The sequence below is a fragment of the Asterias rubens genome, chromosome 2 (genome assembly GCF_902459465.1).
Source record: "Asterias rubens chromosome 2, eAstRub1.3, whole genome shotgun sequence".
NCBI classification, from domain to species: Eukaryota; Metazoa; Echinodermata; class Asteroidea; order Forcipulatida; family Asteriidae; genus Asterias; species Asterias rubens.
In genome coordinates this window covers 587,357-610,745 of record NC_047063.1, presented here as the reverse complement: position 1 = coordinate 610,745, position 23,389 = coordinate 587,357, and the positions used below count along the sequence as shown (strand labels likewise).

The window sequence follows — 23,389 nt, the reverse complement described above, 5'->3', positions numbered from 1 at the left end:
CGAACTTGCGAGATAACAATGAAAGAAAAAAACACCCTTGTCACACGAAGTTGTGTGCATTTAGATGGTTGATTTCGAGACCTCGAGTTCTAAATCTGAGGTCTGGAAATCAAATTGGTGGAAAATTACTCCTTTCTCAAAAACTATGGCACTTCAGAGGGTGCCGTTTCTCACATTGTTTTATACCATCAACCTCTCCCTATTACTCGTCACCAAGAAAGGTTTTATGCTAATAATTATTTTGAGTAATTACCAAAAGTGTCCACTGCCTTTAACAGTAACTGTTTTTTAAGGCTGTATTAAGAAATAAATTGTCGTAATTAATGGCTTCCTGACAAAACCACTAAATGACTTTGGAAGGCCATTTGGTTCAGTCGAATGAGGAGAACACTCTCTACAAAGACGACAGGGTTTACAAGCTCCAGAACATTAAATGACCACGTAGTCCAAACCTTACCAACAGCGCCCTCTATGATGTCCAAGACAGAGTATAAAGGGCCCTTGATGAGCATTGGACATGTCTGACGAAGCTTCTAGCCTAGAAGTGAATGTAACTAATACGTAAGTAACATCTACAAACAAATTTATTTGAAAAATGAATTGTTTTGATGATTTGTGTAAATGTTTTAAATTAAGTTAATGATTTAAAGGCAAATTTCTTTAAGATTTTCAAATTTTTCATTTTATATACTCGGCTAAGTACCAGACAAGTTATACAACTTACTCTAGACACAATGCCTCTGGCCCCTATACGACTCTTCATTGCGAACTGAATGAGTTGGAAAATATTTTTTAAAAGTATCTCCAACCTTTGTCATTTAGCCTATGTTCTTAGATTGCGAGTTAGGGCGCGTGATAGCTAATAATGTTGGGGCGTTTTCGTGGCTGAGATGCAGAAGAACAACCGCGATCTAAGACTTGAATCAAGTCTACCCCAATCCCGACTTGCATGCTCACAGGAATTCAAATGTAAATAATCCTTAAGTTTACTGGCGGACAGATTGCAATGCATCTGTCTTTTATTTGACGCAAAGTTGAAAATGCTAAATTACCAGCTCCACAATGAGCCCACTAGCAAGGTTGAGAATGGTCTGGATCTTTACTCTGTCTTTGAAAATCTTGGCTTAATTTTGAGATGATTAAGGAACATTACATAATTTGTTTGGCTAGCAAAAAAGTTGCTGGCGCACTTTATGTAATCCGCCATATACATAAACTGACAAACCAGTAGAAGTTTTATGTAAATCTGTGATCTTCACCAATTCTGTAACGTTCCTATAAAGAAATAGAGTTGTTAGTAAAATGATGAAGTACATTATTTGTTGATCTGGCACCCTCCAAGTGGCGCCTTGGGAACACCCCCTCCCCCGTCCCTTTCCCCATTATGCTACTATTGGTGACATACCACTAACAAATTAACTTTATTTATTAAATTCTTAAAACATGTGGCATTTTAATAAATAATAATAAAATGGCCTTGAAAATGAAGAACAATTTGCTGCTCAGAACCCCAAACAATTTTATGTGTGAAATACTTTTAGAAGTTATAGGCCTATAATGATTAAATCTAATAATGCTCTATTTGTTCACCTTTCATCAATACTTATTGATTTTTGTTATGGATTAAAAAATAAAATTCAAAGCCATGTATATAATATATACAAGGCCTATAGTTTTGGACCTTTCATAAGTAAAAACAAACAAACAATTTAAATGTTCAAAAAGTGCCTGGAATGTCAATACACTCAACAGCACGTTTAATACATTTTAACTGAAATTAAAGTAAATTATGTAATAAAAAAAACCCAGAATGTCTCACATATCAATAGCCTACACCGGACACCGTAGTAATTTCCCAAGCGGAAATGAAAAAAACTTTGAACGGGTACCCGGGAACATCACCACGGCTTTTTGTAAATCAATACATGCATTAAGTTTGTGCACATGATAAAAGTTGTGGTGTGGATACCCGTCAACAGGAAGTAAAATACAACTTTTCCTGCAGACGGTAGCTCAAAATACGACGCTCCAAGATTCTGGCAGAAATTACGCAAATTCAGGTGACAAGACGCTGGTTTTTCAATGGTAAGTCATATATTCATCTCAAAATATGTTTGCTGATAACAAGTAACTGGTGGAAGTGTTTATTTACTAGTTTTTCGTGTCGAAATATACGTTCCAGCACGAGTGTGTGTTCACCACATTCACTCTGCAGTCTGCTGTCGTCTGTACGTACGTCCGTACTTCCCATGCACACAAGACGTTGTATGACATTGACAACCACCATGCACCAATTGCAATATGACTTGCTTGTCGGTCGGCATGTTGTCACGGCCCAGGCCTACGTGTACGTAGTTTTCAAGGGTATGTTCCTCCGGTCTCGGCATGGCTTCTTCATAATATTCCCACTTGTAGTTGTTCAAAACTAAAGATAGAAAATATTCCTGGTGGAGATGTTGTCTGGATAGCATGAAATTCGTCTTCAGCTTCCTTGACTTGCTTGAGCAAAAAGGAGTGTTGAGACTTGTTGGGTTCAGTTTCAAATTGAAGTCGGCACAAGTTGCTTCTGTACATTGGAAAAATTGTGAGTGAGAGGTGGTCAGAATGTCGGTCTCTCTCTCTGAGTGTCACTGGCATGAATGGCTGATTGGGGTAGTGGTATTCGGTATTCATAACGTTTATGTTGGGCGCTATCGGTCAGATCGCGCTGCGCTATTGAATTGCTTTGAGAAATCGCCCCCAGTAATGGTTTACCTGCACGATCGGTCGATCGCCGAAACCCATTCCTGCATGATCGGTAGATCGAGCAAATTTGTTCCTGCACGATCGGTTGATCGCGCAAACCCATTCCTGCAAAGATGTTCATAGCGCGATCGACTGATTGCTGCGCGACCAACTGATCTTAATTGATCTTTCAATAGCGCAGCGCGATGGACTGATCGCGCAGATTGACCGATCGCGCCCAACATTTACATTGGTACATGTAACTCGTCACAGGACCCTGGGCCTGAGTGAGGACAAAAGGCAAAGGTGCTTAATTGTTAATGTGGTGCAGATCCAACACGAAAGTATTAATGTGCCATAATCTCTTACACATACGTTTTCTGAATATATGTTCAATAACCAGCTCAGTAACATTACCTCAAGTTTCATGGGCACACTGTCTACATACCTACATCACACTTTAGTATGTTGTTGTATTTGCGGTTTTGTTGTGAGACCATTTTTATGGACACGCCTACGGCATTTTTTTTACACATGTATGGCAAAATATTTTGCCATACAGTAGACGTCTCACCAATGAAAGCACTGCTACACAGTTCATGTGCGATGCCATCTTGCCAATGCCATTTTGCCATACATGCGTGTTACGTGATGATCATTTTGCCATACACAAGTACGGCGCCAAATTAAAACACCGTGCCACAGATGACAAAGAAGGCGGCCAAGCTTAGTGTTCTCTCAGATTTATTTCAATGACGCTCTCAATGCAATAAGAAAACACAGAAAAACAGAGAGTTCCTGAATAAAAAGTCCACTGCATAAAGCCTTTACAAAACCACGCTTGTTTAGAATAGCAGCCATTTAAAGCATCGCACTACATCGGTAAACAGTATTGTCCAAAGGTCCACACTTCGTGTATCACAACTTGTATATTAAATAACAAACCTGTAAAAATTTAGGCTCAATCGGTCATCAGAGTCGGGAGAAAATAACGGGAAAACCCACCCTTGTTTTCTCAAAAAGTAAACATTTTATGGAATAATATTTCAAGGGAAGTCTTTCATCATTACCTTTTGTAAAGCCTGTAAGTTACTTGTAAATCTGTGAACTTTTATTTTTTGTTATGTTCAGAAAGATCAATTATTTTGTTGCCAAAGTTGACATCTTTTGCTGCAGAACTTCCTGGGACAAGCGGATGAATACACTATTATTATTATTGATTGCTAAATATTTCTGGTAATGAAACCAAGGATGCCCTATAAGGAAACTTTTAAAATCACTTTACCTCGGAAGCCTGATATAACCTTCTGCCAACTAGGTAGGGTGTTAAAATCCTTTGTAGCCAATGTTTGTTTACCAACAATTGATTGAAACAATAATTTTCCCTTGTGGCATTTAGACTCCTTTCCATTTTGATAACCTTGGTCTGGTAAGCGTAATTTGGTTATACTTTGCATTGATGCAATGCCTACAAAATCACATTGCTAATGCTGCTTTTTTTTAGCAGCTCTATAAACTTGTAAATTCGCACGAAACAGTTCAGCTTACCAGCCAAAATACCATGTCAAACCAATTGTGACTGCTTTAATTCCTGCTTAGTTTCGCTCAGCAGAACATTCTTAAGCAATAGTTTTTGGTAAAGCAGCCCTGGGCCCAATTATATAGACACATAGGCCTAGAGGCACAAACATTTACACAATTTTGCTTACCGGAAATCACTTACCAACCCCAAATACTATGCAATGTGCACAATTGTGACTAATCCCAGGATGCTAGTATTTGCTACATTTTTTTAGTAATATTTTCTGTTCTTGAAACTGGGTGGTGGTTTTAACCTAAGCCTCATTTACCTCATGAAAGTTCATTCCCACCATCTCAACATTTGATACAATGCCAAGCCAACAATATGTAATTTTAAAACCCACACTTCCTCAATAAACTGAATTGTTATCAAACTTTGTGAAATGCCAACTGGTAATGGCTGAACTCACTACAATGGCATCGGGCAACACATGAATGGATCAACAATCATTCAGGGATCCTCTTAGAAAAGCATGGTTTATAAATTCACAGTTTACTTTGTGATAAGGCAACACTATGTGGGATCATGGTGGGATAGGGTCTAAGCATTGAATTCAAGTTTGTATTGACAGTTTCTATTAGGCCAAACAAAATAATATGTGTGTTTCCGGTTACCCGACCGACCCTAGAAAAACACGCCGACCCTATGGAATTTTATGCATTTACAGACAAAATAAAATAAAACAACCCCCATCCCACTCCCCATAATGACAAAATACTGCATGATTTAAACGCTTTTATAAAATTCCCACGTGACACGTCGAGTCTTGTCTCAATGCGTTTATTACCGGTTCGCAAAGATTTTACCAATAGGGGCGTTTTATCTCACGCTATTGCATTGTTCCAAAACGACCTCTAGCGTTCAATGTTTCTTGTATTTTATTGTCACACGCAAAGTAACAACGACTGCAGGCGTAAAATCTGCTTTTGTGTTACATGAAATTTACCGACCTCGGAACGGTTGCTTTTTGGGGCTTATTTTCTGTGTCATTTTAAGAGATTTTCGAGTAAAACTTGGACATAGTTGAATTTACTGGAAATTTACATGCAAGGGCAAAAATATTTCGTTCCTACCCTAAGTTTTGAAGCAATAAAATAATTCAACAAAATAAAATGTGTTTTCGTCCCTACCGACCCTAATTTTTTGGCCAATGTAATAGGAAACACACATTATTTTGTTTGGTCTTATGTATGTTTGTGTTTGTTTCATATGTATCCATAGTCGCTCAGTGTGGAACTTCGTATAGTTGCAGTGACACAATGCATCTCTGCCGTGTCTGCCCCGTCCAATTGTGTGTAGTTAATATTTAGTAACATACTGGCTGATCTGGTTAAATCTGTGCACATTTTCATTGTACTGCTAGAATACTCTCATACTGTTTTTGAAGAATGTCAATCACAGTTTATGACAATTATTTTTGAATAAGGACATTGCAAGTTAGATGTTGTGTCTGGTACAGTGACTTGATTGGTCTGACTAGGATCCTAAATCAAATGTAAACCTCTTGACTTTCTCAGACAAATTTCATAGGAAATTTCTGGGACAGTTTGGTTGAGCTTTTGTACACACAACCTTTCTGCTCTTTAAATAATTCATAGCCACACGATTGATGAATAGGTAAATACGTAACAAATACATGGAAGCTCTTTTCAACTGGCTGTGGACACTCACTGGCACTTAAATTGCTAACCCTGGTATTTAATCCTATGAAAAAGCAATTTCATATGTAAGCAAATTTGAGTGCTTATTTTCCCCAGGACTAGGAACATTGGATGAGTTTAAAACTAAAGGAACCAGGGGAGGCAATGGGGTTAAAACTAACATCCCCAAGAAGGTGCTGGAGTTTTATTTCCTGGGAGTAAGCTGCGTAGAGTAAAAAAGGTCTTTAACTACTTCACATGGTTCTGGGCAAGCTTTTGCCAGATGAAGGCAATTGCAGTCAGTTTGTTCGTTTTTTAATTTTTTTTATTGATACTTCTTCTTCTTCTTCTGTACGTCGCTTGTCCCCTAACAAGAACATCTTTCCAAACATTGTATGAACTTGAACCTTTACACAGTGTTAGATATTCAATAGGAGAAGAAACCATGTAAGTTATGTCATGATGAGGTCATCCTTTCTTGAGTTATGGAAATTCAAAGTTTATTATTTCAAAAAATCATAACTCTTGATCTACATGGTGGATTCTTACAATCAATACATCATCAGAATCGTCTTTGAAAACTCCGTAAACGCCTCACAGACATGACCCCATTTTGACCTTGTCTTCTGGCTCAAAACAGGTTGAAAATTTCAAAATTCATGTCTTAAGAACTACGTAAATCCCCATTGGTTTGTGCATAAACATTTTACACGTAGGCCTATACACCACACGTGTAATGTGTATTAGCGGTGCAGCAGAGTCGCGCTCCAGTGATCACACATAGAGCGCGAAAAAACTTCGCGTACAGTAGTCTTCGTTCAAGGCGTTTGCAACCATGTTGCAACATGCATTCCCTTTTGGTAGGTTAGTCTTTTCTACAGTCGTCAATATTTCATAAGTAATAATTTCCTCAACCACAATAAGCTATTTTGACGATCTATACATTATATGAAAGGGCTTTACTAACTAATGTTTGTGACCTTTTCTTTACCCTTTGAGCTGTCTAAACCCAACCGGAATGATCATTTATTAAAAAACTTGAGGACAAAGCAAGGTGCAATATTTTTTTATATTTTTACACCAGGCTTTTACTCACTGTACCGATCACCTAGAGTTTGTTCACAAACTCTCAATGTCTAGTTTTAAATATGTCTAGTATACCAACTTTATTTTAGTCTGGTATGAATCAGCCTTTATGGCAACATGGATAGATTTGTAAAGAAGTGACAATCGTTGGATGGCCCTTTGTAATGTTCAACATATTCACATTGAAGTTGAAAAGGCAGTTTGCCCTGGCCATTGCCATAGTGCCCCTTGAAATGTGCAACTAACAAATTCTTATTGTCCTCATGTGTGTTTTACATAGTCAGCAATACCAGAGAAACGGGAAAACATTTTGTATGTGATATTTGTTTGTTGAAAACAAGCTGTGACTTGCACAGAATTTTTGCCATGAAAAAATCAGTGCTACCCTGACATAATGTGGATATATACAGATAAAGTCTGGGTCTCTGTTTTTGCTTTTGTTTTATTTTATCTATTTCCTGTTTTTTCTTGTTAATTGAAGACAGTTGATGTTTTGATTCGGAAGAGGAAGTCATTGGCACATTCAAACCAGGATGTTATATTATTTTATAACGGTAATTTCATTTGCGTGTACTGTATTTGGTTTCAGTATGTATGTATGTGGCATTGTTCTATTGTGTGCACATGGGTAGGTGAATACATTCAATCCCAAACCAGGGACCTATGACTAAGGTTGGGCGATATTGATTTATTTTATTCACGATATATCTCCGACCATTTATCGCGATATTTTATATAATCGCGATTAATTAAATTTGACATCATCAGTCGTCAAACTCCAAGTGAAAGTTGTAGAAGAGACAGTCATAGCATAAGAGAGGTGTTCTAATGACCTATTCTTCTGGTTTTACTCCAAATCGATATTTCAATTAAAACCAAATCCATCCGATATCGAAATCGTTTACAAATTAATATTGCGATATTTGATAATATCGTGATATCGCCCAAGCTTACCTATGACAAAAGATACACTGTAGGGTTCCCAGTGCAGTTGGGAGAAGGTCCCCAGTTGGAGTGTATGTAAAAAACCAAAGGAGCTGTTGCCAAAAAGTCACAGATCAAACACAAGAGGGACAACAGGAGGTCCTCGAATAGGGCATTGTATTCTAGTGGAATGGTGACTTTTTTAGTTTGATTGTGCACACAAATGTGTTTTTTTTTTTATCTTCTTCTTTTTCCAATGATTTTAGTCTTGTCTTCAAAACTTAATGTAGCATCAGTGCAAAAATGATGTATCTCTATTTTGCACAAACATTGTATCTCGTACAAAAATGCTCCTTGCAGAAACGCATCCAGTGCATGCCCTACTTGTATTGTGTTAACATCTGGGCTGTTTTAAGTGAGGTGCAACGCTTTGACAATTTCAAATGTATGCTTTAAATGAGGTGCTATTTAAGGAGATACACCTTTTTTGCATTGACACAATGTAATGCTAAAAGTTAGTTATGAAAAACGTGTAAGTATAACTGTCTTTTTTTCCCATTTGTTCAATCTGTTGCCAGGTGGAATGATAGCCCTGACAGTGTTTTAGACTGGCTGAAATGCAGCTTGAGAAAATACCATCAGCCATAGCAACTGGAGCAAGAGCTTCATTACTTATAATGGAAAGATTGGTTCTCTTGTTGCTTATCTGTGTCTTTCTTCCAGCCGTTTATTCTCAATCACAGCCTTGGATTGGAAACCTCTCCGCCTATGAATTGGCTTCCTTCAGAAATCCAGTTCAAGTCATACAGATTGTTAAAACCCAGCTTGATCATTTCTCTATTCATCCTGACACTGGTGATGTTTATATCGGAGCAGTGAACTACATCTACAGACTGGATGAGAACTTGGTACAGGTTGTGAATGTCAGTACAGCAACGGGTGCAGGGGAGCAGTATGTCAACTACAATAAGATTCTGGTTTTGCAAGGAGGCAGACTTATTACATGTGGGAGTGAGAGGAATCCAGCAATGGGGATAAGGTGGTGTGCATCAAGGAATGAGGAGGATTTATTGGATGGTAGTACTGGTCAGAGTGATAATGAAGTAGCTGCATTTGGCAATTACACAACAGAAAGCATTGTAGCACCAGGACTTTATAATGGTGATAGTGTTTCAAGACTGTATGTAGCTACCACATACTGTAGAGAAGGATGTGATGGGACTTGGTCTGTCCCACCTGTTAGTAGAAGATTGCTGCTTGAAGGTGTTGGATTCATGTTTGCTCTTCCCGATGATGACACTGTCAAAAGGAGCGGAGGTAGTGCATTTGCCTTTTTTCCCATCAGTTATGTGAGTTCTTTTATATGGAAAGAGTTTACATATTTTGTTTCTTTCCGAAGAGAAGACGCGGGTGATGCAAGACATGTTTCAAAGATGAGTCGAGTTTGCCATGACAGCCCTAACCTAGACTCGTACACAGAGATTCTCATCCAATGTGATAGTCAGGCTGGTAATAATATGTACTCTTTGGTTCAAGCTGCCCATGTTGGACCAGCAGGGCCTTATTTATCTCAGTTATTGAATGTCAATGATGAAGAGGTTTTATACGCTGTGTTTGCAAAGAATGCTGCAAACGAAGAAGTCACTGATGTTCCACAACCCGAGAAAGGCTCAGCGCTGTGTATGTACAAGATGAGTGACATAGAAGCTGCATTTGGAGTATCTGTGGAGGGATGTCTGACTAAAGGCAATGATTACAGTGTAGGATATCTAGCAAACGCCCCCTGTACTGGGTCATCAACAGTAAGTTTTGATTGAATATTTTACAATTCCATACTGTAAATGTACATGCCTCCAATAATGGGAACACATTATTTTGGATTGAAAAGCAGTGATGTAAAAGTGTTTAAAAGTATTCAAAAATGTATCACCCCTGTTCCAAAACGGAAAATAAAGAAATATAAGCTTTTCAAATGTTCCATCTGTAACAAGAATATGCTACGTATACACAATACACAAACTACAAGTACATTTCTGTGTTATTAATAATGTGTTCATAACAGGAACGCGAAACGCAACATCCTGCTAGTCAATATAATAACATATACTTCCTAAGCACATTTTAGATTTGTTATTGGACAACAAAATGAAGAGAGACAAAAAATCTATGAAAAGCATTTACATTAACAAGATTGTAAAATCTGCCAATCAGAGACCAATAGGATGATTTGATGATTTGAGTTGTCTGCATATTGTAAAAATATCTGCCCTTTTTTATTTCTGATTATTGCCAAATAATGGTTAGATATTATCATAGGATTTGTTTTCAGTGATTTTTTAATTGTTTATAAAAGTAACTGTAAAGTTCAGAGTGACATTTATGCTTGTTCCAGCTTGTTTTATCTGAACAGATGATAGTTGAGTTTAATTTAAAATGTATGTAGTATTCTTAAAAATAAAAACAAAAAGTTTTTAGTTGTTCATTTTTATAATAACAAGAGGAATTTATTAAGCACTGTGAACAAAACCATAGAAACTCAACGAGAGTCTCTTTTAAGAATTTAAAAACTGTTTGTGAGACAAAGCATTTCAACTGGAGATAAGCATGTATTTCCATGTATTTCACCTGTGCTCCTGATCTCTTGAGGGATGAACCATTAGGAATCAGATAGAAACCTTGTTGTTTTACTTAAGATTCTTCGAGTAATCGATGCAAGAAATGTTTCCAACTGAATGCAAGTAATATGGCAATTCAGCTTCCCTGGCTATGGCATCTAATAATCATGGAACATTTTGTCTGCAGCCGCCTATCGATACTGACCTATACTGTGATGCTTTGAGCCAATACAAGTATGCTGATGGTATTGATCCAGTGGTATCCACAGCAGTGTTGGAGCTACCAGACCATTTGACTTCCTCCATTATAACCAGCATTGAAGTCAACCACACTGTAGCATTCATTGGCACCACAGAAGCACAACTCTTAAAGGTCAGTATCATCTACAAAGAACCATGGAAGATTTCATGTAAAGAGGATTAAGCTTTTTAAAAATAACAATTTTTAGGAATGGAAAAACACTTTTAGCCCCAACTTACCTGATCTCAACAGCTAAAAATGGCTGTTTAAAAAAGTAAAACTGTTGAAGTGATGAATATTACTTTTGTTTTACGCTTACACCGAGTGTTGTGTTGGGACTGTGGATACTCAGTACGTTCCTGAGGTCTGTGAAAACAAAATCGCAGGCATATTACTCAAGTGGGATTCAAACTCACAACCTTTGCAATTCTAAAGTGATGAAGTCAAAATCTTTGTAAAAGCAAAAACGTTGAAATTCACTCACCAGGAAAGACATGCTTATGAAATAAGAGAGTCAGTGTCTTTTTCTGAGTGTTTGAACGGACAGTTAAAGCTTAAAATGTTACTTGCCTTAGTATGGTATACATATTGATCAAAGTTTTGCCAGCTTTAGCAGTTCTGTTAAATGTAAATATTTTCTGCAAAAATTAAATGTCCAGGTTCATATTGAGAGTGGATCTTCAGCCAGATTGTATGAGCAAATACCAATCCCATTTGATGATAATCTGAAAGGATTCACCGCCAATCCAGTAAAGAGAGATATGAAGATCAATGACACAACAGGAGAACTCCACCTACTCACTGAACAAAAGGTAAGAAGCTAACCAAAATTTATTTAAAGGCAGTGGACACTATTAATAAATACTCAAAATAATTGTTATCACTTGGTAACAAGCAATGGAGAGCTGTTAATAGTATAAAACATTGTGAGAAATGGCTCCCTCTGGAGTACCGTAGTTTTTGAGAAGTAATTATCCACGAATTAGATTAGAGGTTTGGAAATCAAGCTTCTGAAAGTTGTGTGAAGGGCGTTTTTTCTTCCATTATTATCTGGACCAATTGAGGTCAAATGTTCACAGGTTTGTTATTTTGTGCATATGTTGGGATACACCAAGTGAGAACACTGGTCTTTGACAATTACCAAAGGTGTCCAATGCCTTTAAGAACTTTCAGTAATGACAAAATCAATCCTAAGCTTACCAGTAGCTGGATTGACATGTTGTGCTTTAATGTTGAAGACACCGCAACGACTCTTTTTAGAGCCAACACTTCCTCAAAAGACATATTAAACATTGTTGTACCCGCAAGTTTATTGTTACTTTTTATTTTGCATACCGTGCAAAGCTTTAAACACCATTCTACTTTGTTGATAAGCCAGGATTGAATGGACTCTTAGCCCTAGCCTGAGTCAGGATCGAATGGATTCCATTTCAATTAGCTTCTTATGCACAAACCTTGCTTAGCACAGGACAACTTTGCTAATCAGAAAGAAGCTCCACAAGTAAAAATGCTATCTCATTATCACAGCTTGGTACTGATACCTTGTTTCATTTCCAAGGACATGGGTAGTATGTGGTGTTAAAACCTATTTACTCAATTTTTGTAGCTATAACTTAATACACGGAATCTGCTTAGCTGTCTTTTGGTCATTCTTTTTACAAATTTTCAAGGACAGTCTACCCTGCTTCGTTTTTTGGGGGTGAGAGTTCTGGATGGATGGTTTTTCTTTTCATTAATGTTGCAGTTTCTGAAGATGCTTGTTGAGAATTGTGGTCAGTATACAACGTGTGAGACGTGTATTGGTACGGATGCAGGGATGGATGGAGACCCATACTGTGGCTGGTGTACTCTGCAAAGACAGTAAGTATTGTGTCTTGGCTGATTAACAAACATGATTTGTACACCTGAGGTAAAGCTGACGGTGTACAAAATCATTGGACCCCTTGTTTTGTTATACCGTGATAAAATATTCCAATGTATAGGGGGGCGATCTGTTGTCATCTTTCAACGTTATTACAACAAAATTGCCACAATTCTCCTGAATATGAGCAGAGTATACTGTTCGAAACGTGAAGACCACACCGGCTCTTTTCAGAGCCACCACTCCCTCAAAAGAGATATTATACAAGGTTGTACCAGCAAATTGACTATTTATGTAGTTCTTAAAATTGGCACAGTTGAAAAAGCAGACAAACAGGATCGGTCATTGACCAAAATATTGCTTCCCTATTCCCTATAGCACATCAAACCAAGGAACAAATATCAAATACTAGTGTAACTACAACCTCAAACCCAGGGCTGTTTCCTATTGCACATTGCACTAAAGAGCGTATATCAATTTACCTTATTACAACCTTGAACCCGGGCCTATTTTTCATACTGTACATGGCGCTTAAAACGACCAACAATAAGGCACAATCAAGGTAAGGTGTATGTGAATCACTCACGATCCTCTGAGCCATGAACATGTATCTTGGTATCACATAGTGGGTACGTTCGATTAACTTCCCCGGGTCAACCCTGATCTGCCCCTGGTATGTTCAAATAGCTTTGAAGTCTTTCCAGGGGCTCACCCCGGTCAGCCCCAAGTGCCCTGCTTGTGGAACGGGTCACTTAGGGCTAGCCCGACATGCATGACGCCATCATGATAGGGCGAGTGATTGTTCGATAAGCTCTTGTCAGGGTCACACCTGAATGAACACCACAGGGTCGTCACAGGAAAGCTAATTCAGCGTACCCATTATGATTGGTTCTACAAAATTCATAATGTTCGAAATTCATAATGTTTCACCATAGTATGACAATAAGTATCTTGTCTGGAGAAGAGTTGTCGATTAATTCTTGCTGCTGTACACTGTAGAAAAATATTATTTCTTGTTTTTTTTACTTTAAGGTGTACCCGGTATAATGAGTGTCCCCTGCCAGATGTTTCATCCCGCTGGTTGTCTTACAACGACCCTCAGTGTATTGCGATTACTGATATAGCTCCGTATGACAGCCATCCTATCACTCTTTCAGAACAACAGGTAGTAATTTCCAATCAATATAATCAAATGCAGTGAACACAAACAAAGTGAACCCTCAATATTTATAATATGTATAATTGTTTTGCATTGTCATGCTCTCAATACTGTTTACTTGAGAGGTATAATGTCCTAGACCTCTCTACATTTTTAGGGCTTGTTAAATAGTGTATTTTAAATGTGTGTGTATGGTTGAGTAATAATACCCAGTTATGTTTTGAACGGCGACCTTCACATTGTAGTTTTGTTATAAGTGACGTTGCTTTGGTATTTACACTGTGTACTGTTTTTCTGTTCTTGTAAAGAATAAATTTGTTGCAGGAGATTTATCCTTTTATATAAACGACATCGTAGTGTGGATTTTGCTATTGGTATTGAAGTGAATGCTGCCTCTACAGAAATCAAGGCTGATATGACAAAATAGTCTGAACCCCTGTTTAGCAAACCATAAACCACTATTAGTTTTTAGGCTACCAGAGATGGGTATACACAAAAGATGGTGACCTATGACAACGTTCTGTGTTTTGTTACCAATCATTGCATTTGTTTTTATCAAACAGATAACTCTGACAGTGCAGCAGCTACCAGATTTGCTTAACAGCAGCCGTTATTATATCTGCAACTTTGATGATGTATTTAGCAACCAAGCGAACAAAAGTGGAGATACTCTTCAGTGTACCACACCACCAAGTAATCTGATACCTGAAATCATGATGGCAGGTAAGTAGCCTCTTACAAAGTCAATATTAAAGTACCTTACACAATTTTTTGGGGCATTTGAAAAGGCACTGGGCACTATTGGTAATTACTCAAAAGAATCGTTGGCATAAAAACTTGCTTGGTAACGAGCAATGGAGAGCTGTTGATAGTATAAAACATTGTATGGAATGGCTCCCTCTGAAGTAACATCGTTTTTGAGAAAGAAGTAATTTCTCACTAAAATATTTGAATTGAATTCGAGACCTCGGCTGAGGTCTCAAATTCAAGCATCTGAAAGCACACAACTTGGGCGACTTTGTTTTTTTCTTCCATTATTCTCTCGCAACTACGATGACCAATTGAGTTCCAATTTTCACTGGTTTGTTATTTTATGCACATTTTGAGCTACACCAAGTGAGAATATTTGTCTTTTTACCAAAGGTGTCCAGTGGCTTTATAAGCATTCCTGAAACCAACTCAACTCATTAGGAGTATGCATCACCGGCAACCAAACATGCTAGTGGCTCCTCATTCACATCAACTATTTTCTCTTTATTAAACTTTGACTTAAATGTAATTTGGCACCTGATGTCTTCATCACAACATCATAAAAACTGTGCCATCTTCATACTAAGGTTCAATTGTCTGATGAGTTTCAAGACTCAATTAAGTTTCAATCTTGGGTTGTGCTGTAGAGAAGAGTTGAGAGGAAGAAGAAGTTGGGGTAAAACCAACAGGGCGATAGTAAGAGATGTCACCTCAAAATTCTTGAAAAAGGTACTGCAGTCAAGGCGTACAAAGGTTCAAACTGACTTGCCTAACTTTATTTGGGTCATCTTGACCCAAACGGGTCACAAGAGTAACTTGTCCTAACTCAAGATAAGACTAGTCCTAACTCTTTGTGAAATCCACCCCAGGACACATAGGGCTAACTTTAGAATTTTACTTAGAAATTTCATTCAAGGGCACCAATCTCTAGGAAATGACTCTGGTTCAAACCAATGATTAAAAAGGGTCTTAAGACTGCGTTTGAATGATGACAGATCAGGGCCCAATTTCATGACTGCTTACCGCCGAGTCCGCTTACGATCACGATTCCCCGCTTACGTGCAAGCACCGAATTTCTGTGCTAGCTGTGTAAGCGTAGAATGCCTAGTAACACGGAGTAAGCATGCGCAGAAGACAAAACTCGTCGCTAACCCGTGAAACACGCTTGCCGTAAGCACAAAATTCCCTTCTTCCGTAAAGCACCGTTTCTGTGCTTACGGTAAGCAAAGCCATGAAATTTGGCCCAGTTGTGTCCCATAACTTGTCTGGCAAGGAATTCCAAAGACGCGGTGCACAGTTGCAAAAGGCTTGGTCCCTATAACTTGATATGATCTTTTATGAATAAGATCAGAGACCTAGTCCCAGGTAGCAAAGTTGTAACCGGTATTGTATGTAGAATGGAGCTAACCTATCAAGGGTTTGTATGCAAGGAGCATATTTTTTCTGATTCTAAACTGCATTTCCTCTACTCAGATGATCACTCCTCAATGCTCTTGAGTGTTGAGTCAACAGAAACAGGAGTCAACTTTGTGGATCGGGAGTTCAGTTTTTATGATTGCTCCTCACATACAAGGTGAGTGCAAATATGTAAACAACATATTAAAAACAAAAACAAAATTACCATGTGCCAACTGTATACCAACCAATAGGACCTATGGTATAGATGCAACAAATAATTAAGGGGTTGGGCTGCCTGAAATCAATCATGTCTTCCTCATGGCTTGGCAGGTTAGGGTGGAGACTAAGGCCTGCGTTTATAAAACTTTGAAATCGTACAATGAGGCAAGCATGTTTGTAGATTCAGAGGATGTCAATGGTGGTACGCTTACAGTGGTAAGCAGCTCTGTCGTTTGAGTATTATGTGAGTAACCCTCTAACATAATTAACCCTGTAAAGGTAGAAACCCTGTTAAGTGAGCAACCCTGTAGATTACATTGTAGATTGAGTAATGTGAGTAACCTGTCCTGTACCTAAGTAACCCTGTATTTACAAATCATCAAAGTTATTCAAACCGTTTGATTCTTGTAGTTGCGTATCATGCGTTGGTAGTCGCTGGGCCTGTGACTGGTGTGTCTTTGAGAATAGATGCACTCATGAGAGTACCTCTTGCTCTGAACAAAATGAAGTGATCGTGACTGGACGGAACGTGAGTACATGTATATACACATTGTAGAAACACGGTACTCGCATAGCTGGACACTATTTGTAATTACTCAAAATAATTCTTAGCATAAAAACTTACTTGGTAACGAGCGATGCAGAGCTGTTGATTGTATAAAACATTGTGAGAAACAGCTCCCTCTGAAGTAACGTAGTTTTCGAGAAAGAAGTAATTTTCCACTTAAATGTTTGAATTTGATTATGAGAGCTAGATTTTGAGGTCTCGAAATCAAGCATCTGAAAGCACACAACTTCGTGTTACTAGAAGACAGTTAGACTGGTCTTTGACAATTACCAATAGTGTCCAGTGTCTTTGAGGACTCCTGTCTTCATGTTCCTTGCTTGAACTGGTGTTAATAGACACTGATTCTCAGCAGACTAAAAGTCATCAGACTACTTTTGATTTTGATGATGTTTAAACAAAACAACCTTAAACTTCACAGTTTGACTGATGCAAAAATGTTCTCCTTGGAGTGTGCTGAGGTGCTGTAGTTTTTGAGAAATTAGCAAAACAAGTTACAAAATAATTATCGTCTTAGTGAGACAAAAATTATTGTTCATGTAAAATTGATTAACCAGTTATGGTATGTTATGGTAAAATACCATAACAACTGGTTAATTTGTTTTTACATGCTAAAACTGACACTAAAATAATTTAAGGGAAGTGCTAAAACTGATACTAAAATAATTAAAGGGAAGCCTTCTGCTATCATTATCTTCAAACTGTGTAAATCTGTGGACATTGTGTAAAAAGCACACAGACCCTTTAATGTATCGGTTACTAGAAAATAAATAACACAAATTCTTTTAAAATATCCTTTCAGAATAAGGGTTCCAGCATGCAAGGACCTGATTCATGCCCTCAACTACAGATTCAAGGAAATGAGACTTTGGTCTCTACTGGAGTAGACAGACAAATTATCGTCCAGACTGAAAACCTTCCTGATTCTGCACAGGTTAGTGACTTGATGATTTATACTGTACACACTTAACACTAACAAGTGAAGAAAAAAGACCTTATTGTGTAGAAAGAAAAGGGGATTGTGTTTCGCCCGACTATAGTCTCAACTTAAGGGATACAGCTGGGATGACCCAACAAATGTTAAGCATATAAAATGATCCAGTTTACTTATCAGAAAAGATGGCTTTATTGTAGATTTTGCCGTAGAACCTTGTGAACCCTTAGTCGCTATATAAATATCTTATAATTCCAATTTTGCTCTCTACACCAAGTGTAAAATAGTAAGCACCCACTAGGAGTGGTGATTATTAAACAGTTTGTTTTATTTTATGAACAGATAAAGAGTTACCAGTGTAGTCTAAACATAGAGGGAGGCAAACAGTCAGCTGCAGCAACCCGTGAGAATGACGTTTTGACCTGTGAAGATAACTCAGTAAGTACTACTTGTGTTGACGTGTTCAAATCTGAGCATACATGAACTAGGACATGCCCAATCCCAGTTCTACAAAGAAAAGTCAGTAAGATAAGACGTGCAGGATTTGGGAACAGGAGGCGCACTGTTTCAAACCCCGTCTTCTATGCCTAATTATTATGAAAATCAGAAATTTTGTGTTGCAGCTTATATTCCTGAAAAAATAGAATAAGCTGTTGCAAACAACTTACCAACCAAAAGGACCGAGGTTATAAATAAATGAATAATAGTTAATGGCCCGATGTTTTGAGCCTAGCATAGTCTTTCTCGAAAGCTAAAAACGCTTATATTCCTGGCCGCTTAATGTACTGACCTCTGAGAGTAGTTCATCCCAATGCGCATGATGGGGGTCAAAGAGCTCTGTGTGACATACGTGTCTAAGCAAAGCCGGCAACCGTCATGGTGTGCTGATTTTGAAGCAATAGGACGCTTGCACAGCGTTCGGGGTCACTGGGTCTGGAGGCTGGGGGAGTGCGTTTTGGTGACCCAAACCAAGAACTGTACATGTATATGTGTGTGTGTGATACAGCATGGAGCTAGCTTTGCTTGCCTCCACGTCAAACACAATGGGAAAGGTCAAACAATTGACCTTTCGTGCAAGCGCCCTATACGGTACACAGCTATAAAGCCTAGCCTAGTTACATGTAAACTACAGCATGGTATCCATCTTTGCAACTTGATTTTTTTAACCGTATTTTGGTTTGAAAGATGCATTGCAGTATATTTTTAAGATGGCGCTTGTGCATATGGCTAGACTAAACCTTTATCAATTGTTCACTTCAGTGATTTTGTTTTTGTATTTTAATTCTGTAGTACACATACACGGCTGATGAGCAAGAGTTGAATGTTGACTTGACGGTGGAGTGGACCGATACAAATGATGGGGTACATCTACTGGATGACAGATATAGTTTCAAAGGTCAGAGTTTGAAAAATACAAGTGCAATGGGAGACCTTGGAACGCTAGGTGGCAGCAGACTTACCAGGTAAATTTCCATTGTTGACAAAGTTCTGAACACGGGCGCATTACCAAGAACAATGGATTTTACCTGGTAAGTCTGCAGCCACCAAGCGTCCCAAAAGTACCACATTCAAAAGTATTCCGGCTTTTTAAAATGTTCCCCGACTTTTTCCGGCGCTCCGTGTTTCATAAGGCCGGACAAAATATTTGTTTTGAAAAAAAAATTCCGGTGCTCTGTATTTCATCTGGCCGGAGAATATATATTTTATGAAAAATGATTTCCGGCGCTCCCTATTTCATCTGGCCGGAGAAAATATATATTTTATTGAAAACAGATTTCCAGCACTCAGTTTCATCTGGCCGGAGAAAATAATAATGTGCCGTCAACTCGCCGTCAACTCAACCACACGTAGATGGCAGGTATGAACTAGTCTTTACTCAATGCGTCAGTGATCAATTAATATAAAGTGCAGTGCATACTACATATGCAGTACCAATCATTGACACCTTGAGCCAAGACTATTCCAAATGAGGGAAAGCGCCCTCTGTTGTCGATGTTGTGAAAGGCTCTGTGAAAATGCAAGATGGCGGCAGACGGCTTTGTAGCTTACAGATAATTTTTCACAATAAAAAACTTGATTCATTGAACCGAAATGTAACTTAAAACTGTTAAAAATGCTCTTTAAGCTAATACTTTATAGTTTTATGCATCTTTTGTGGATTTTAAGTATATTTTGGAGTTGACGGCGAGTTGGCGGTAAGTAATTGGACACTGTTTCCCAATGTGCGTTGGTGACCGATCGTACATTTTATTGCAAAAGAAGTTTTTTTTTCACAACCGATCCTCAAATTACGAACCCATAATGGTTGTTGACAAAAAAAAATGTTAAAACTTGTGAAAAATAAAATCCGATTCGAGACGAAAATCGGACTGAAGGAAAGAGTCGCTGGCATCCCTGATCAAAGTAGCGTGCAAAACCCAGCAAAGGCTTTTTCCTAAGGAGGACACCTTGTTTGAGTTGAGTTGAAACCAACGGTTCTTTTCAGAACCACTCAAACTCATTTAGAGATTATCATTACATGGTGTTACTGCAAACCTTTACTATATTGTATTTCCACCATGCAAAGTTTCAAATCCTACTTGACACCTTGTTTGTTGATATTTGCAGTACCCACTATAGGTCACATGACTTGGTGAGTGCAATCAGGCTATTGTTTGAAACTGTTGGCTTATATATTAATTAATTATTTGTTTACAGTAAGACTCTACAAATGTGAGTCTCTTCGTCCAGACTGTAGTCGCTGTGTATCTGAGGAAACTACCCAGGAAGAGCTTGGATGTGTTTGGTGTGATGGGATCTGTGCTGTCAATGACAGTGCAGTATGTTTGATGACTAACTCCATGGTTACTCGTGATAATGGACTCAACTGCCCAGACCCTGTTATAGAAGAGGTAGATTCAATAAAAATTTGCAATAATTATGGCTTAAAGACACTGGACACCTTTGGTAATTTTCAAAGACCAGTCTTCTCACTTGGTGTATCTCAACATTTGCACAAAATAACAAACCTGTGAAAATTTGACCTCGATTGGTCGTCGAAGTTGCGAGATAATAATGGAAGAAAAAACATCCTTGTCACACGAAGTTGTGTGCTTTCAGATGCTCGATTTCCAGACCTCAAAATGAAATTCGGAGGTCTTGAAATCATATTCAAATATTTTAGTGGATATTTACTTCTTTCTCGAAAACTACGTTACTTTGGTGGGAGCCGTTTCTCACAATGTTTTATACTATCAACAGCTCTCCATTGCTTGTTACCAAGTAAGTTTTTATGCTAACAGTGATTACCAATAGTGTCCAGTGCCTTTAAGAGCAATTTTTTAAGTGCCAGAGTAGAGCATTTTTGATCTGACGAATAATGACATGACCGAGTGACAGTGAGAGTTTGTCTCATCTCCAGAGACGTGAGCTTACAAATGTTAGTCAAGGCTGCCTCTGCCTCTTTTGCTGCACCAGAAGCAGATGATTAACAGGCTGCTTATCATTCATCAATTGAAATCCTCGGTCCGATGAAGTAAATAACGGTGATGTGTGTCAAACCATGGTTTTGCAATTTGTTTTTGATGGCAAGTTATTTTGCTAAATTTTTTGCTTCAGATACTCCCAACGTCTGGACCTATTCAAGGCAATACAAGTCTTACCCTGAGCGGAACGGATCTTGGGCGTCAATTTGATGACGTCCAAGAGATCACAGTCGGAGGCCAACCTTGTGATGCGAGTGACTTCCGAGGGGAATATCAAACTGGTGCCAGGTAAGGAAATTCCGCTTAAAAGACCATGTACACGATTGGTCATTATTATTATTATTTATTATTATTTATTCGGCATAAAAACACATACAAAATACAAACATATAATCAAAACAAAACAAAAGCTAGGGACGTATGCCTGGAAATAAAAAAGTTTACCAAAAAACTGTAGCCCAAAGGCCTTCAATTCCATTGATTGTAATTGTCAAAGACCAGTCTTCTCACTTTGTGTATCTCAACATATGCATAAAATAACAAACCTGTGAGAATTTGAACTCAATTGGTCGTCGAAGTTGCGAGATAATAATGAAAGAAAAAACACCCTTGTCATGCTTGTCACACAAAGTTGTGTGCTTTTAGATGCTTGATTTTGAGACCTCAAAATCTAATTCCGAGGGCTCAAAATCAAATTCAGAGGAAATTACTTCTTTCTCGAAAACTACGTTACTTCAGAGGGAGCCGTTATACTATCAACAAATCCCCGTTACTCGCTACTAATGAAGGTTTTTTGTGCTAATAATTGTTTTTAGTAATTAACAATAATTCCACTGCCTTTGAACACTATCCCTACTTCATTTACATAAAACCATTTAGCACAAACTGTTGCTTTGTACGACACAAAACACAATGTCCACAGATTTACGTTAAACCTAAATGGTGTGAAGATAATAATGGTAGAAAGTTTCAATGATATCAAAACCCAGAAAGATATAATAAAAGCCACATGGGGAAGGTTTATGCACTAGACACCCGTGCCACCTCGCTAAATACTGATCCAAAGGTGAATTTGATGCATCAGAACCACCGCAACCCGCTCATAAGAGAGAGTTATGTACATGATGTTAATCGCAAACCTTGTGTTCCTAATGGTTGTATTGAATCTTTGATTGTGTTTTTCATTATTAGTGTGACTTGTAGAACAAAAGCGCAAAATGGATCTGAACCATTGGAACCATTGGATCTGATTGTGATTGTAACTGGGTTAAATGGTGCCTTGCAGACTGGAACACGAGTTGGTATATTCACATATAAGGTAGGTTTTCAATTTATTCTTGATGAAGAATCTAATTTATTATGATCTCCTTTGAGAAATATCCTTTGTTTGTACCCTTGAGAACACAATGCAATTTAGGCTTTTGAATTGGGTTTAAAAGGACCCCAAGGTACACTCACTCTTAATAATGAGCTCACCCCAAGGTACACTCACTCTTAATAATGAGCTCACCCCAAGGTACACTCACTCTTAATAATGAGCTCACCCCAAGGTACACTCACTCTTAATAATGAGCTCACCCCAAGGTACACTCACTCTTAATAATGAGCTCACCCCAAGGTACACTCACTCTTAATAATGAGCTCACCCCAAGGTACACTCACTCTTAATAATGAGCTCACCCCAAGGTACACTCACTCTTAATAATGAGCTCACCCCAAGGTACACTCACTCTTAATAATGAGCTCACCCCAAGGTACACTCACTCTTAATAATGAGCTCACCCCAAGGTACACTCATTCTTAATAATGAGCTCACTGAAGTTGCTAGACATCTTACTACAGGCACAATTAGGATCAATATTAAATTGTATACACTATTGAGATTGCACTGTCTGATTTGATCAACTCTTGATATGAAGAAAGAGGGCACATCTCATCTTTTGAAAATCAGTTACTTTAATCACTCTTGATTCTTTGTGTGTTGCAATCCTGATAGGGACCCACCAATGAGTATTAACAATTATGCATCTGACATTTCCCAACATTTTTGATACATAGAATCATTGTCTGCTCAAATACGGGTGTACAGGTTTTTCCAAAAAAATACGGTTTTGAGCATCGCCACCGCAAAAATACAATTTTATCCCCGTTGTCTGTCGTGCTATTTTTTAACTCAAGTTCAATATTTTTTATTGGCACAAAAAAGTTTTCGGCCGACTACTTACGG

At 38.1% G+C, this 23,389-nt stretch overlaps 1 protein-coding gene across 2 annotated transcripts in view; it reads left to right on the top strand.

The window, feature by feature from the left end:
* Window positions 1-211: 211 nt before the first annotated feature.
* Window positions 212-23,389, top strand: part of LOC117305117 (plexin-B-like) — a 43,478-nt gene continuing 20,300 nt past the window's right edge. Inside the window, exons 1-16 of one of the 2 annotated variants that reach the window (XM_033789885.1) lie at window positions 212-561; window positions 2,006-2,085; window positions 8,535-9,758; window positions 10,759-10,944; window positions 11,472-11,624; window positions 12,557-12,672; window positions 13,706-13,838; window positions 14,396-14,555; window positions 16,056-16,155; window positions 16,611-16,728; window positions 17,567-17,698; window positions 18,041-18,136; window positions 18,989-19,094; window positions 20,396-20,589; window positions 21,296-21,450; window positions 22,354-22,480. In XM_033789885.1, the coding sequence (XP_033645776.1) occupies window positions 8,574-9,758; window positions 10,759-10,944; window positions 11,472-11,624; window positions 12,557-12,672; window positions 13,706-13,838; window positions 14,396-14,555; window positions 16,056-16,155; window positions 16,611-16,728; window positions 17,567-17,698; window positions 18,041-18,136; window positions 18,989-19,094; window positions 20,396-20,589; window positions 21,296-21,450; window positions 22,354-22,480 (2,961 nt within the window). In that variant the 5' untranslated portion in view covers window positions 212-561; window positions 2,006-2,085; window positions 8,535-8,573. Of the gene's footprint in view, window positions 562-1,979; window positions 2,086-8,534; window positions 9,759-10,758; window positions 10,945-11,471; window positions 11,625-12,556; window positions 12,673-13,705; window positions 13,839-14,395; window positions 14,556-16,055; window positions 16,156-16,610; window positions 16,729-17,566; window positions 17,699-18,040; window positions 18,137-18,988; window positions 19,095-20,395; window positions 20,590-21,295; window positions 21,451-22,353; window positions 22,481-23,389 lie in introns of both variants that reach the window. The other variant, XM_033789875.1, reaches the window with a different exon arrangement.